The sequence below is a fragment of the Pithys albifrons genome, chromosome 11, assembly GCF_047495875.1.
Source record: "Pithys albifrons albifrons isolate INPA30051 chromosome 11, PitAlb_v1, whole genome shotgun sequence".
In the NCBI taxonomy this organism is placed as follows: Eukaryota; Metazoa; Chordata; class Aves; order Passeriformes; family Thamnophilidae; genus Pithys; species Pithys albifrons.
This window is the reverse complement of record NC_092468.1, coordinates 1,996,764-2,011,478: the sequence shown is the minus strand read 5'-3', so window position 1 is coordinate 2,011,478 and position 14,715 is coordinate 1,996,764. Positions and strand designations below refer to the sequence as shown.

Genomic DNA, 14,715 nt, shown 5'->3' with positions numbered 1-14,715 from the left:
GCTCTGGGGTGATTATCCCAAAGCCCCTAAGAAAGCCCAGATCACCAGACCAGCCTGCAGCACTGAAGTACACTGGCTTTTTATTCCATGCATTGTTTGCTTTGATAGTCATTCTTGTTTTCCATCACTGTACACTGGTCAATACAAAAAAAATCAAGTTTGTCTCAGGAATCCACAGAGCAGGGAGGAGGGGATGAACACTACTGGACAGGGCCAAGATGAAATGGGTACTTAACACGACAGTGGGGAGGGCAACATTCAGCTCTGGGAGAAAATCTAGGCTAGTGTTCAGGAGCTGTCAGCAGCCATGAGAACTGGATCAGGGAACTTGGGATGCTGGAAAGGGAACCCACGGGTTGCTCCTGCCCTGCGGTGTTACTGCGAGGAGGAAGCAGGTCCACCTCCACCTCCCAGACCCTGCTAGGAGAGAAAGTGTGAGGAACTGCAGCACAGGCACCCGTACAGTGGTGTGGAGGTCATGTCTGTGCAATTCCAGGGAGGTCTCACTAAGGAAAATCCTACCTAACCCTCTGAAGAATGGACAGTGACCATCCCGGGAATGGGGAGGGTGCTGAGCCAGCCGTGCCCGCACACGGCCGAGGGCACGGCCTGAGCTGTGTGTGTGGGGAGGCTGTAGGGACACCCCCATGGGCTGTAGGGACACCCCCATGGGCTGGGACAAGGGGGGCTGCCCTAGTGGCATTCCCAGAGAGAGGCTGCGTTGGGGGCAGCAGGTAGGAGTGACACTGGACTGTAACAGGGCAATGACCCGCATGTGTGTGAGGAAACTAGAGCTAAATGTGGCAGCCTGGAGGGTTCAGCTCTGCTTGCCCAGGTGGCAGAACAGGCCAGCATGTCCCTGGGCAAGAACAGGGAGGGATCAGCATAGCCCCAGACAGCAGGCCCAGAAGGGTCCCAAAATCCCACATCTCAAAGCTGCTCTGCAAGCCCAGAGGAGCTTCATCCCATGGTGGAGCCCAAGCAGAGACCACAGGTACCCAAACCCTCTGGGAGCTGTTTGGGGCTGAATCATTACAGGCTCGAGTCCCTGCAGAGATGGGCAGGCCTGAGCTAGGGGCAGCTCCGCTTTGGGGCTCTTGTGTGGGGCTGCCCAAGGACACTGGGCTCGGGGAGCCTGCCAGGGCTGAGCAGGGTCCCCCCCAGGGCCTGCCATCCTCTGTGAGGGGACACTCGATGGCAGTTTCACCCTCTCTTTACACCATAGTACGTTCTGGGCACACAGTTCTCCACTGCTCAGCTCCCCCAGCTCAGCCCCCTGAGCAACCATCTGCACCACCTCTGCCACACCAAATCCCTCTCACACCCTGACACCTCCTCCTGCCACTGGTCAAAAGTCAGAGAACAACTGGGAGGAGAAACGAGGGATGGGAAGAGAGAGGAAACAAGAAACAAGCCAGGAAAGAGCTTCACTCCCCAGGCCACTGTGCCAGAGCCAGCCGTGCTGCTGGGGCGGGGTGAGCACGACACTCCCTCTCCAGCAGCCTGTTTGGTCCTGCCCAGGGATCCACCACGTGGATCCACTGCTGGCCACCCTGACCTCGTGCCCGCTGCCCAGAGCAGTGTCCTTGGGGATGCTCTTACCAGGGGATCTTGTCACAGTTATTTGCTTTGTAGTCAATTCAAAAGCCACTTGCTCCCTGATCACCGTTCCCACCAGTTCAGGGGATGCCAACTTGCAACGTGAGCAAACTGTGGCACTGCCCTCGAGGAGCCTCACCCAGGGCCGACTGCAGCCATCCCTCCCTCTCTGTTCTCTCTGCTGGAGTAACAGCACCCCCGGAAATCACCAGAGGCAGCAACTCCTGACAACCCCTGAGCCCAGCTCTGCTCCCACCGCCCCGGTGACCAGGGAGAAGGTAACATCACACAAACAGATTACAATTGTGCTAGCGGTGAAGCCAACCTTCTGATCTACAGAAATGATAATAAATAATAAAATAACATCATAACTTAAGATCTGTCTGTAGTCCAGCTACAAAAATTTAAAAATATGGGATAATTTAACTCATACAATACTGCTCTCTGTATAGGTAAGACATTTTCCTTCACTTTGCCATGAGGCTATAAATTACCACAGTTAAAATTCAAACCAATATTTTAACATAAAATGTAAACAAACAAAGCAACAGAAGTACCTGTCCATGGTCCGTTCCTGCCGTTCCCCTCAGGCTGGCTGTGCCAGCACACTGGGAAGGGCAGAGGGAGAGCTCTTGCAGGGGGACATCAACTAAGGAAGGAGGGGAACGTGCTCTATCATTTTGTTCTCTTTCAACATTGTTTTAGAAGAGTAGTGTTTGAAGGGAAGGCACTATGAGTTCTATCAGAAAACAAATTTTTCTCATCTGCCAATGCCTCGGCCTGTCACATACCAGTACTATCCTCACTTTCACCTGCAGAGTTTCAGCTTGGAGGAGAAACAGAGGCCTCGGGGCACACCCGAGACACAGCTGTGCCACAGCCACTGTCAAATTCCCTGGGCAACCTGCTTTGCACAGAGCCTGACAGGAAGGGCAGGCAGCTGCTGATGCTTCCAAGAATGTACAGTGAACAAGGAGACAGAGCAGGGCTGATGCTCTGAGCCAGGCCAGTGATTCCCAGTCTTCCCCCTCAGCACAGCTCTCTGCTGGTTATCGATGCTGCTGGAGGTGAGGCTGCTTCCCAGTCCAGTCCAGGCGTCTCCAGTGTCCTCCCAGACGGGCTCGGGCTCTGCGGAATGTGCTTTCCATGCTTTGCAAGTCCTTGCTTTGCCAACACTGATTGGATTGATTTCTTTGACTGACTGAAACAGACAGGAGGTAAGAGGAGGAAGTAAACTGGGAAATGGCACACTGCATCTGGAAGAGGTTTCCCTGCTCAACTGGAGGTCGGCACTGCCAGAGTGAAGCAAGGACGGTGTTAAGTGCTCCGATACCAATTATCAAGAGGACGAGGTTAGAATACATTTGCAGGATCTCACAACAAAATGCTGATTAAAAAAAGAAACTAAAAATCCTTAAAATAAAACCCACTATTACATTCCTGGGGATGTATCGACTCAGAAGACCCTGGATGTTAGCACCTCAGTACCAGTTTTCTCCAGGAACATGTCCACCTTCTGATTAAAAATGACCCAGCTGGTTCTACGGAAAACGTTTTGTTCACAGGTCACCCGACACTCAGGTCGTTTTCTGCTTTTCCTCATTTGATAAGACTGAGTGGTTTAGTTTTCTTGATCTGTTCTCCAATCTTCAGGGCCACAAGGCCTGGTCCCCTGTGCAAGCAGCAAGAGAATCCCCCGTGTCTGTACACAAAGCTGTCCAAGCAGGACTCCCAGGATGTTTCTCCGTAGTGTGCTTGCTTTCTGAACTTTTTTTTTTTTTTGCAACAAGTCTGTGTCTATAAATACAATCCACTCTTTACAGTAAAAAGTGTTAAAATGTCAAAAAAATAAATATCCATGTTACAGTAACTAGATTATTCAATAAAATACATCCCTGCCATTCTTGATTGAAATGCTCAAAGAGAATTAATTTCATTTGGACATTTTCCAGAGATTCGGGTTATTGCAAATCACTCCTGGGGTGGGAAGGAGAAGCATCTTCTCTTCCTGTAAAGTGTGATGAGGGGAATGAAGTGGAATCTCAGGGAAATCAAAATGCCAGTATCAGGAAGCTTTGGGGGAGATCTGTATTACCAAGTAGCAGAGCTGCAGGGCTTATTGGTCCTGACCGTGGCATCAGAACACTCCCCTTCAGAAGAGTCACAGTCTGATTCTCCAAACTGTGGTGGGTTCTGGAAAGCAAAATGAAAGGGGGAGACTTGAGCAACATTCCTGTGCTGCACATCACCCACACCACCCCAGCCTGCAAGAGCAGCCGGCAAAGGTCACCACCAGCAGAGGAGACTGACACACAGGAGATGGCACAGCACACCAGAGCCCTACCAAAGGTCACCTGTCTCCCCTCATTGAGGGGACAGCAGAGAAACACCTGCTCAGAGCACTACCAAACACAGCTAGGAGGAGATAGTGCAGCAGGCTCTGCCCTACCCCTCCCAAACACTTGAAAGGCAGTAAAAGAAAGAAAATAATTTCAGCTTTGTCAGCAAGGCTGCTGATGGATATGTTTGAGGCACTTCATATCCATTCCATTTCATTGTCTATTTTTATCCCACTTAATGCAACAGCAAATCTGATGGCCTCCCAAAATCACACTGCTCTTGACCAGTACATTATGTCCAGCTCTGTTTGCGAGACTTTCCCCCATCTGCTCATCTGCCCAGTGTGAGGAAGACTGGGTATTGACGCAGTGGTTTTGCCACAGTCCACCTACCACAGCACTTCTAGGCAGGGTTTCAACTTTCCGGCCCTTGGATTCCTTTCTGGAACATTTGATTTTTTTCGCCTGGGCAGAAGGAAGAGGGATAATAAACTCCCCACTCACCTCACAGCTGTGTTCGTCTGCACAAAGCTTGCCCAGAGACATCTGAGTCTTGACTCTCCGCACAGCACACTCCTTGTCTGAAAGCCCATCCGACTGCGTGGAGATTTCAATGGGGATCTCTGGAGTCTGGGACAACATGTCCTCCAGCTTCTCAGCCAGCTCATCCTCCAGCTTGGTGCCCAGCTCATCGGGGCTGTTCGAGTGGTCGCTCGTGTTCCCCTCCTCTCCATCGGACACGGAGAAGTTCTCGGAGCTGAAGGTCGAGTAGGACTGGCAGCTACTGATGCAGCGGTGGGGTCTGCAAACAGGGCAGAGGGTCAGTGTCCAGCCTGGATCCCACAGCCTCTGCCCTCAGGGAATGTCCACCTACTCTGCTGCACCAGACCTTGGCAGACCCCACTCATGTTGGGCTGCCTTTCTGTCCTAGTTCAGCAAGCTGGGACCAGTTTATCCCTGTGTGGGTGTGCCCAAAGCTGGGCATTCTAAACCCCCTCTGCCATTTCCCAAGAACTGTTCCCAATGGCCCATTGGCAGCAGCTGCCCAGGGCACAGCTGAGCCCTCAGGCTGGGAGCTGGCTGGGAAAGAAGCCTGGCAGAGGAGCTGGGAGAACTTCCCTCCAGGGAGTCCTTGGCACCTCCACACCCACCTGAGGGCTCAGCTCTGCCCATGGGCCAGCAACGATTCCAAACTCCCCCCTGACTGCCAGAGTCAGATCCCCCAGTGTGGAACTCCCTGCCCTGGGGGAGGCACTGGGGGCTCCCACCCAAACCTGAGGGGAGAGAATCTTGGGGGTTTGGGGACTTGGGGAACCACTCATCGGATCCAGAGGAGGAGCAGACCCTGGCCAGGAGGAGCCCCCCACTCTCCACCAGACTGTGCCATCATCTGCACCAACAGGTTTTTTACTTGATTTTCCTTTGGACTCGGAGGAACCACGTGGGGCTCAGCACAGGGGCCACCAAACCCCCCTGTGTTTGTGCCCCAGGGGGTGGGTTACACTGCTGGGTTTGTGGGTTAAACCAAATTTCTCTTTGTGTCATTGCATTTATTGTTATATTTTTATTAAATTGTAACTCTGACTTACAATCTCTTTTGCGTTGGGTTCGTTTCTCCTGCTGGTTTACCTTTAAACCAGCACACTTTCATATCCTGGAGTTACAGAATTCTACCTCTTTGGATGATTTAGTTCAAAGCCAGCATCTTTATATTCATCTCTTCTCATCTGGTCCTGTCTGGCACGTGTCCACATTAGCTGATCTGCCCTGGAGCGTATTTCCCTTTCACAGTGCATTTTCCTGAAGGAAGGCTGTACTGTGGGGCTCCAGATACCTCACCTGGGAATATCTGCATTGCCTGGCAGGATCCCAACAGCCAGGCAGGATGTGGGGAGCTGCACTCAACAAACAGGCTCACAGCTACTTGACTGTGAAAGTGGCCTCGTGCCAGGATTCAACAGCAATGGTACAACCCATCAGTTGGGGGAACACGCCAGGAGACCCACAGCTGGTCATCACATGGCACAGGCCATTTGTTCTGCTTCTAATCTCCCAAGTGTGAAAATCACAGAGGAATCAACACTCACACAGGAACTGGGGAAAGTATGAGAACAGGGTGTGCAGGCAGAGCCTTTCTCCTGGTATCTCTTCCTGGTTTGTACCACTCAGCAAATCTGACTCAGGAGCACAAGCTCAGACCTGGATGACAGTGCTCAGCCACGGATGGATCTGGACTCCAGAAATTCAACACTTGTGGCTGTTTGTGGTTTGATTTCCACAGCACACCTTGACAATGAGCTCCACATGTGAAAATGTGGAGCTCATTTTTCCGGATAGAAAAATCACTTCCTTTTGTTCATTTGAAACCCCCGTTTGCTTCACTGGCTCTCCCTAACATGAATGTAAGGAATCATTCCCTGTCTATTTTCTCCACATAAATTACAATTTCATGCACTTCCAGTATGGCCTCTCCTCCTGCTAAAGAAACATTTCTCAAGGATTTAATCTCTTCTTCTATGGAAACCATCCCTAACCACTCTTGTCACACTTCTCGGTACCTTTCCAAACTTTACCATGGTCTCTGAGCTGGGGAATGAGGGATTTAAGCAGCAGGAGTGCAGTGGATGTGTACAACACCAGAGCAGTTTTATTTTCTTCTTTTCTCCTTTAAAACAAACCTTTAACCTATTTGCCCACTGGATCACTACTGCACTTCAAACAACTGCTTTCATAAATCTCCAGCAGCATTTCCATGATGTCTTTCCTGAGCACAGGACTGTAAAACCTGCTGTTACCCAGGGCTAGGTAGGAACACTCACTTAAGTCTTGTTTTACAGGCAACATCATCAAATTTGATCTGCTGTGCTGACTACCTGGCTCTTCAATCTCATCTGAACTCAACCATAAAGGTGCTGGAGTCTTCCCACTGTAGCAAGAGTTAACAAACCACATTGGAAAGAGTCCACAAAAGGTCCCCATATCCACTAAGTCTCATTCTGGTGGAACAGATGCAGCAGCTAATTATCACAGGCTGAATAATGTTACCAAGTGTGACCAAGTTTTGCTGCAAAGTGCCTGCAGCAGGAAAGCTGTGTCAGAGAGAACATCTCAGGACAGGCTGGAGCAGGGAGGGCTCAGCTGAGGGTGGGTGGGACACACTGACTGAGATTCTGTTCTTTTGCCAACACCTTCCCCAGTTTCAGTGCTGCTGAGCAGCTGCTAGGACAGTTCTCCTGCATTTTGTCCCACCAAAGAGAGATGAGAGTGAATTCCCCTTTTACCTTTGTCTACGAGGAAACTCCACTTCACTGTCTACTTCACCCTCTTCCTCCTCTGACGAGTCGTCGCCGCTCTGGCAGAGAACAAGGACAAAAGTGGTGTCACGTTTGTGGGGGATCAAACACAGCTGACCCTTGGTCCTCCAGGACAAAGTCACTGTGCCAACAGACTGCAACAATCTGGACCAGAGAACAGCCTGTGCACCAGGGAACACTGAGTCAGGCATTGCCCTACCAGGAGGTTATTTCAGGCAGCCCTAATGTGCCATTCCCGAATCTGGGCTCTGAAATACACTGGAGTCCTTCTGCAGGCACACAGTGTTCCAGATTGCTACAGGAGCAAATCAAGTAATTAGTGTCTTATGGAAACCCACATAAAATACTGAGTCAATCTGGCACTCTTGGCTTTACAGCTTCCACCCTCTTCTCCACCACAGAGCAGGAGAGGGGATGACACAGCCTTTGCTGCTGGGTTTCACTAACTCAGTGAGCACAGAGCCTTTTCTTCTCCATGTCCCATGCAAATCCACACCCCACAGTCATTTTTAGAGTCTCCTCCTATCCCATCCAACCAGCCAACCCCTCATCCAGAGTCAGCCTCTATCTCATCCTTGTCCCTTTGTTATATGAGGTTCTCCTCCCTTCATTCTGTGCCCAAATCACACTCTTGGTCTGGTAATCATCCTATTTTCCTTCACTTCTCCACCCAGGCCTAATTTTCCTGGTCTCTGAACTCCACTCAGACTGGTTCCTTCTCTCACCACCTGGATGGAAGCAGGAGGAACAAAGAGCTGTTTCTGTACAGCTGTGCCATCACATCTTTTTGAATCTTGCAAAATCCTCACAAAACACAAGAGAACTGTGGCTTTCAGTGCAGGGGGACAGTTTGTGGCAGGTGCCCAAGGACAACATTGAATTTCTGCTCCGAGGTGCAGCAGCACCACAGATTCTCAAGGAAACTCTTATGTGATTTTTAAAGAATGCATCTTCCCCTTTCTTTTGAGAAAGGCTTGAAAACATTTTGAGCAACAAAAACTCAGTTGAACAAGTTTCAGCTCAAACAAAAATTGGTAGAATTGCAAGCAACAAAACCAGGCCCTTCCAAAACCACAAGTGACAGCCCCTGCAATCAGCAGTGTGCTCCACTACGCCCTACAGCTTCATGAATCTGACTTTATGTTCAGATCACAGAGCAAAGCTCAGCCAGGTATGATTTCTGAGATAACCTTGTACAAGCAACAACTGCTGCTGTGTGCGTGGCTTTGCTGCTGTCCTGGACACCACCAAGGCAGTTAAACACCTCCCTGACACCCGATCCCATCAGATCTCGGAAGCTGAGATCTCCAATCCTGAGGATGGGAGACCCCCTGGGAATACCGGGGGCTGTAGGTTCTAGTCCTGAGGATGGGAGACCCTCGGGAATACCAGGGGCTGTAGGTTCTAGTCCTGAGGATGGGAGACCCCCTGGGAATACCGCGGGCTGTAGGTTCTAGTCCTGAGGATGGGAGACCCCTGGGAATCCTGGGGGCTGTAGGTTCTAGTCCTGAGGATGGGAGACCCCCTGGGAATACCGGGGTTCTAGTCCTGAGGACTTCACTGTCACCATCCAAGCTCGCTTGGCCGTGGCAGATGAACCTCAGGAGTGAAGGGTGGGCCAGTTCTGCACACGCTGTGCCTCACCTAAAACATCCACTGTGCAGGCTGGAAGGACACACCATGTGGGTAGAGCCCTTCCCAAATCCCCGTTTGCAAAGCCCAGCCACACATACAGACACCACCCTATCTGTGCACCTCTTCCCTTGGCAGGGAGGGAAAGGCAGAGAAAGCTCTGTTTGATTTCAAGTCCCAGGGTTTCGCCCTCACCTTTTGAAGGGATCTTGCCTTGCAGGGCAGCCCTGAGGATGCCCCATGCTGGGGGGTGCCCATGGCGGCCGCGGCCGTGCCCGGCTGCTCCAGCGGCTCCATGAACGGCGCGCTCTCGTAGAGGGCAGCGCCAGTGGGGGACTGGGGGCGGCTGCCCCTGCTCTCCACGGCCGCCACCTGCCCCTGCGCAGTGTCCTCGTCCCTGCACTGCAGGCACGGCTGGTAGGGGTGCTGTGCCTGGCAGCAGTGCCAGCGCTCGGGCGTGCCCAGCCCGCGGCGGCAGTCGGCCTCCACGGCGGCGGAGATGAGGTCGGGGCTGGAGCCCGACACGCGGCGCTGCGCGTGGTTGCTGAGGGGGCTGCGCAGCGCGGCCGCCGGCCCGAAGTACCGCAGGTTGTTGGCGCAGGTGGCGATGTCCTGCCCGTGGCCGTGCAGCCGCGCGTGGTGCCCGTGGCTGGGCTGTGGCAGCCCGGGGTGAGGAGGAGGAGGGTGCTGGGGCGGAGGAGGGGGTGCGTCGTCCTGTGCCGGCTGGTTTTTCAGGATCCCTGCAAATTCCTGGTAGCTGCCCTTGCTGTTGCCCCGGCGGTGGCGGGGCTTGCTGCGGTACCGGCTCTTGCCACCCGGCGTTGACATTTTGGGACTTCCTGAGACTGGGGAGCCGTTGGACGCTGCCTCGGTGCTGGGGATGCCCTCGGACTTCAGCAGGTCTGGCCTGGGACACAGAGAGCTGAGGTTACACACCAAACCAGCAGAAGAAAAGTGACGCCAGCCCGGAGCCAGGATGAAGAGGCAGCTGCAGCCACAAGCACACTCTGCTTTCTAAAATGTACAGGCCACCCTCCACCCTCCCCTTCATCTGTGTGACTCCTGAATTTCATTCCCTTTGATCCTCTCCACTCAACGTCCTTTTCATTCAGCCCATCCTGCCCTACACACCCTCACAGAATCTATACAGTTGGAAAAGACCTCTGAGATCAAGTCCAACCCTTGGTCCAGCTCCAGGCCCTTTACCAGATCATGGCACTCAGTGCCACGGCCAAGCTCAGCTGGAAAACCTCCAGGGATGGGGAATCCACCCCCTCTCTGGGCAGCCCATTCCAATGCCTGAGCACTCTCTCTGTAAAGAAGTTTTTTCTGAACTCCAACTTTCCCCTGGCAGAGCTTGAGCCCATCGTGCCCCCCCTGTCCTATTGCTGAGTGCCTGGGAGAAGAGACCAACCCCCACCAGGCCAGAACTTCCTTTCAGGTAGTTCCTTGCTGCTTTTGCCAGTAGCTCTCACACACTCTCCTTTTTCCACTCTTATTTTGATGTTCTCTCCCAGAATAGCTCCCTCCCAGGACCTTGGGGCAGAGCTCTTACTCTGTGCATGTACAATGCTCAGAACAGTAAGTCCCAATCTGCACATGATGATCAGCCTGCTCATCTCAGAGCCATGTGGGGATATTAATTCAGAAGTGATTATTCACTGTTAATCAGGACTAACTCCTGGAAATCCCAAAAATGGGAAGAATAAAATCCTCTCACTTTCTGAAAGTCATGTAGAAGAGAAACAGATGAAAGGACAGCATGAATTCCCAAATCTCAAATCCCAAATTAATTCCTCAGCAATGAATCCATCCTCCCTGAGGAGTGCTGACTTCCACAACCCCTCACCCTGCTTATTACCATTCCAGTCAAGGAGGATCTAACTGTTCTCTGCTTGGACAGTCAGGAATTTGAGACAACACAGGAGACACCTCCTGTCCAAGCACATCATCTGCTCAAAAATCACGTGGACCAACAGTTCATTCATTCAACCAGACCATGCTGTGGTGCTGTGGTTCCAGAGAGCTGCCCAGGTGGAAGGGATGGCAGGATTCAGCCCCTTTACCTTCAGATAATTAAACAATTGTGGTTCTGAGGATCAGGGCAGGCCCAAGAGCAAGCACTCCTTTGTCCCACCCTGTGTGTCACCAGAGTCAAAGGGAAGGAGGCTGCCTGCTAATCCCAGTGGGGACCTACCACTGGCTCTGGCACAGGGCTGGGTTGTTTCTTACCTTTTGGTCTGGCTGCCTGGTTTATGGGAGACCCCTTTCCTCTTCATCAGCTTCTCCACTGTATTGGGGTGGATTATTGGTCTGACTGGGTGGCGTTTGTAAGTCCCAGGGTACTTCTTTTCCACTGCTTGTTCCCTCCTGAAACATTGAGGAAAGAAAAAAAAGCTCAAACCAGATGAATTTTCTTTATCCAAGTGCAAGTCCTGCTGGACAGAACACAGCTCCACAGCAACACAACATGCTGGGCTGGGGAAGGACACAGACATTTCTAAATTCCCTCTGCAGGGATCAGGCAGCTGGAACAGGGCCCTGGCACACACTCCAGAGGCAGCACTGCTCTTCTTTTTACAAAGGGCCCAAAGGATGCCAGCACCACATAGAAAGGTGCCTTTCTCCCAGTCAGTACCACTGGGTACAGACACCTGCACTAAGTGCTCTGCAGGAATCCACTCCCAAGAAGTCTCTCCCTGCTTCCCAGTTCTTCCTTCACCCTCTAGGTTTGCCAGGGGACACTGAATCTCTAAGTACCACTATCCAGTTTGGTAATGAGGCAGTGGTTTTGCCCTCCTGGGTGCACACTGCCATGTGGGTGCCACCATTCCCAGCCAGACATACTTGATGAGCTCCTTCTCTCGGACCTCCAGCTGCAGCATGATGGCACTGAGCTCCATGTACAGGTTATTGGCTCTCTCCAGCTTCCTCTCGTAGTGCTCACGGATATCCAACGCGTGTCTGGAAAGCACAGAACTCACTACTCCACTCTGATGTCCACAGACCAAGAGAGGAGAACAAGGAAAAGCACAAGTGCTACAGGAAAAGGCCTTCTAAAAGTCAGATTTGCCAACTGTACTGCACTGAACCCCAGACCAAACTAAGAGGACATGATGATTAAGAGCCTGATACAGCAATAAATCATGATATGACTTAGAAAGCATTTCATGGCCTTGAAAGAGTGGCAACACTTCTCCCTGGACAAGCTACAAATGCCTCACATGGACCCAGGAGCCCTTTGGCCAAGCTCTGATCCTCCTGTTTGCACAGAAAGGGGCTAAACCAGCTCCTGCAGAAACAGGGAGAGAAAACACGTGTCTGTACTCCACTAACAGCAGGGTGTCCCCACAGCTCCAGTTCAGCTGCAGAAGACAAAGGGAACCCCAGGCAGAAGGTGTGACCATCCAATCAGGGAACACTGACCATCATTGCATCCAACTGGTGGCCAGGATTCCCTTCCCTGTGACACTGTCATAACTGTATTTGCACATTTGTATCAGGAGGTAACACTTTCTTCAATAAACAGCCTACTTTCACTTTTAAGTTGGTCCAAGGTTCAAAATGGGTGTGGGTGGGCTGTTGAAATGAGTGTGCTCACTCCTGTGAAATAACAAATCCAAGGAAAGTATCAGGGCAGAGAAAGCTCAGAGCAAACTGCAAGAGGGATTTCCCAGGGAGATGGATGTACCTGCTCCAGTGCTGTTATCTCAAACACCACATCTCAGGCAGAAATACCTCCTGGTAAACACACAAGCCTTTGCCCATCTTGCCTGGAGCAAACCCTGGAGACTGTCCAAAGGCAAGGACAGCTCCCACTGTTTCTCTCCAGCTTCCCACCAACCAAGCAGTGCTCAAGCTCTAGGCCATGCCCATGGGAACTTGAGCTTCTGGGCTCACAAGCACTTAGGCTGTCCAAATCTGTGTCACCAGGAATCCTGTTTGGGGATTCTCAGTACGAGGGGAGCAGGAAAGCTCCAATCAGGCCTGGAGCACAAGACCTGTGAGGAGAAGCTGAGGGAGTTGGGATCATTCAGCTGGAGAAGGGAAGGCTGGGTGGGAAAAGTGAGCAGGAAACACAAGTGACTGTCAACAGACCTCAGCTCTTCTCTCCGGCGCCGAATCAACTCTTCATCTAACCGGTGGATGCAGGTTCCTTCACTTTTAATCTTCTCAAAATGTTTCTTCACTTCTTCTCTCCATTCAGCCTGGGAAAGCAATTTACTTTCAGGAGTTTACAAAGAATTGGAGTCCCCAGGTACACCACAGAAAAACTCTTGGGCAATGTTCTTTGTGTCCACAGAAAATTACAGGTTTGGGCTGAGAATGAATTTGTGTTAGCTCCATTATTTTGGGTAACAACACTGCAGCATGTTTAGTGTCAGCATTTTCAAATGGTATTTATAAGTTTGTGCTCCTATTTGAGAATTTAAAATATGTCTGCATTTTCTAAAAAATATTTTGAACACTTCATAAAGCCCTTTTTGTTCTAAGACAATATTTTCTTTCTTTTTTTCAGGTAAAGCAAGCAGAAAGGCTTATGATTTGGAAAGCTCTGTTCATGATGATGGCTGTCCAGGGTGATACTCTGTTTGCCCCTTGAAGCCCTGGGACCTGCAACTTTAACAAATGCTCCCTTTTTGTCACATCCCCCAGCAGATCTTCTATACTAGAGGTAAGGTTTCATTCTCCTTCCCTCTTTGGGAGCAGACAGTTTCTTGCTGTGTAAGACTCAAGGAATCTCTCAGATCATACTTTTAGATCTTCCCTGAAAGCCCCAGAGTCCCTTTGCTGCCCTGTCCCAGCTCTGTGTCCCACTTACTGCCCTCACCTTCACTCTAAATGCAAAGGTTCTGCTCCCAGCAGCCTCCCGGTGTCCTGCACAGCAGTGCTGGGACAACAGCTGGAGCAGAACATCTGGAGTCAGCAGGATCAGGGAGAAGTGAGTGAGGCACCACCAAGCCTCTCAGTCAGATGTCTCAGCTTGGGAAAGTTTGGGTAAAAGATTTTCAAACACCCATCGGGTTTGCTTCCCCCCAAGAACCAAACTGAAACCATGGATCGACTCCTGCCTCCAAAATCAAGCCCTTGGAGGTAACTGCAGTGCCTGAGGGCTCCAGCCCTGCCCCAGCTACCTGGGATTTGAAGTAGGTTTCCTGAGGAGTGGCCAGCACGTCAGCAGAGGCGATGTCCAGGTGCATCAGGGTCTGCCGGAAGGACGGGCGGTTCCGGGGCTTGCTCTGCCTGAGGGAAAGCACAGACACCCCCAGGGGTGGGTGAGGAGAACACTGCCAGCCCTCCTGCCTTCTGACAGGGTTCCTCTGGAACCTGTTCCCTGAACCAGGCCCCAGACAGAGCAAAGCAAAGGAGCTTCTCTGGTTTCCTCCTTTGCTAAACACGAGTTTACTGTGCTACAGTTGGTCTGTGGTGGCCTATTCCGAAGCAACAGAAGAACTGAAAACCATTTAAGACTACAGAATGAAAGACAGGAACAGTTTCAGTTTGTATCCTGACTTGCTTGTCAAGAAGAAACGTATTTCAGTCTGTTGCTCCATCAATTTCCAAATTTTATAATGGGAATGCTCAATCCAATAGAAATGATAATTTACATTCAACAAAACAGGGTGTTTGGAAGCACCAGGAGTATCTGAGTTGTCACACTGTACATGCCTGAGCCCACACAGTGCAGCAATGCACTGAACAGCTCAGATAAATACAAAAATACTGAGATTTTTGAGAAAAAAGACCCTCACTCAAGCTTCAGGACTGAGCCCACCTTGCTCAGACAGAACAGCTTCTCCAGCCTCCTCTGCCCTACAAACCACCTCCTT

The 14,715-nt window shown here is 51.2% G+C and overlaps 1 protein-coding gene across 5 annotated transcripts in view; it reads right to left on the bottom strand.

Moving 5' to 3' along the window:
* Positions 1-63: 63 nt before the first annotated feature.
* MAP3K13 (mitogen-activated protein kinase kinase kinase 13) overlaps positions 64-14,715 on the bottom strand; it is a 78,323-nt gene continuing 63,671 nt past the window's right edge. For 4 of the 5 annotated variants that reach the window (XM_071566090.1, XM_071566092.1, XM_071566091.1 and 1 more), the window contains 9 exons: positions 14,020-14,128; positions 12,983-13,092; positions 11,732-11,848; positions 11,117-11,254; positions 9,080-9,791; positions 7,220-7,290; positions 4,443-4,740; positions 3,695-3,792; positions 64-3,607 (listed from right to left, as the gene is read on the bottom strand). In XM_071566090.1, coding sequence (XP_071422191.1) covers positions 3,571-3,607; positions 3,695-3,792; positions 4,443-4,740; positions 7,220-7,290; positions 9,080-9,791; positions 11,117-11,254; positions 11,732-11,848; positions 12,983-13,092; positions 14,020-14,128 — 1,690 coding nt within the window. In that variant the 3' untranslated portion in view covers positions 64-3,570. Of the gene's footprint in view, positions 3,793-4,442; positions 4,741-7,219; positions 7,291-9,079; positions 9,792-11,116; positions 11,255-11,731; positions 11,849-12,982; positions 13,093-14,019; positions 14,129-14,715 lie in introns of all 5 variants that reach the window. The other variant, XM_071566094.1, reaches the window with a different exon arrangement.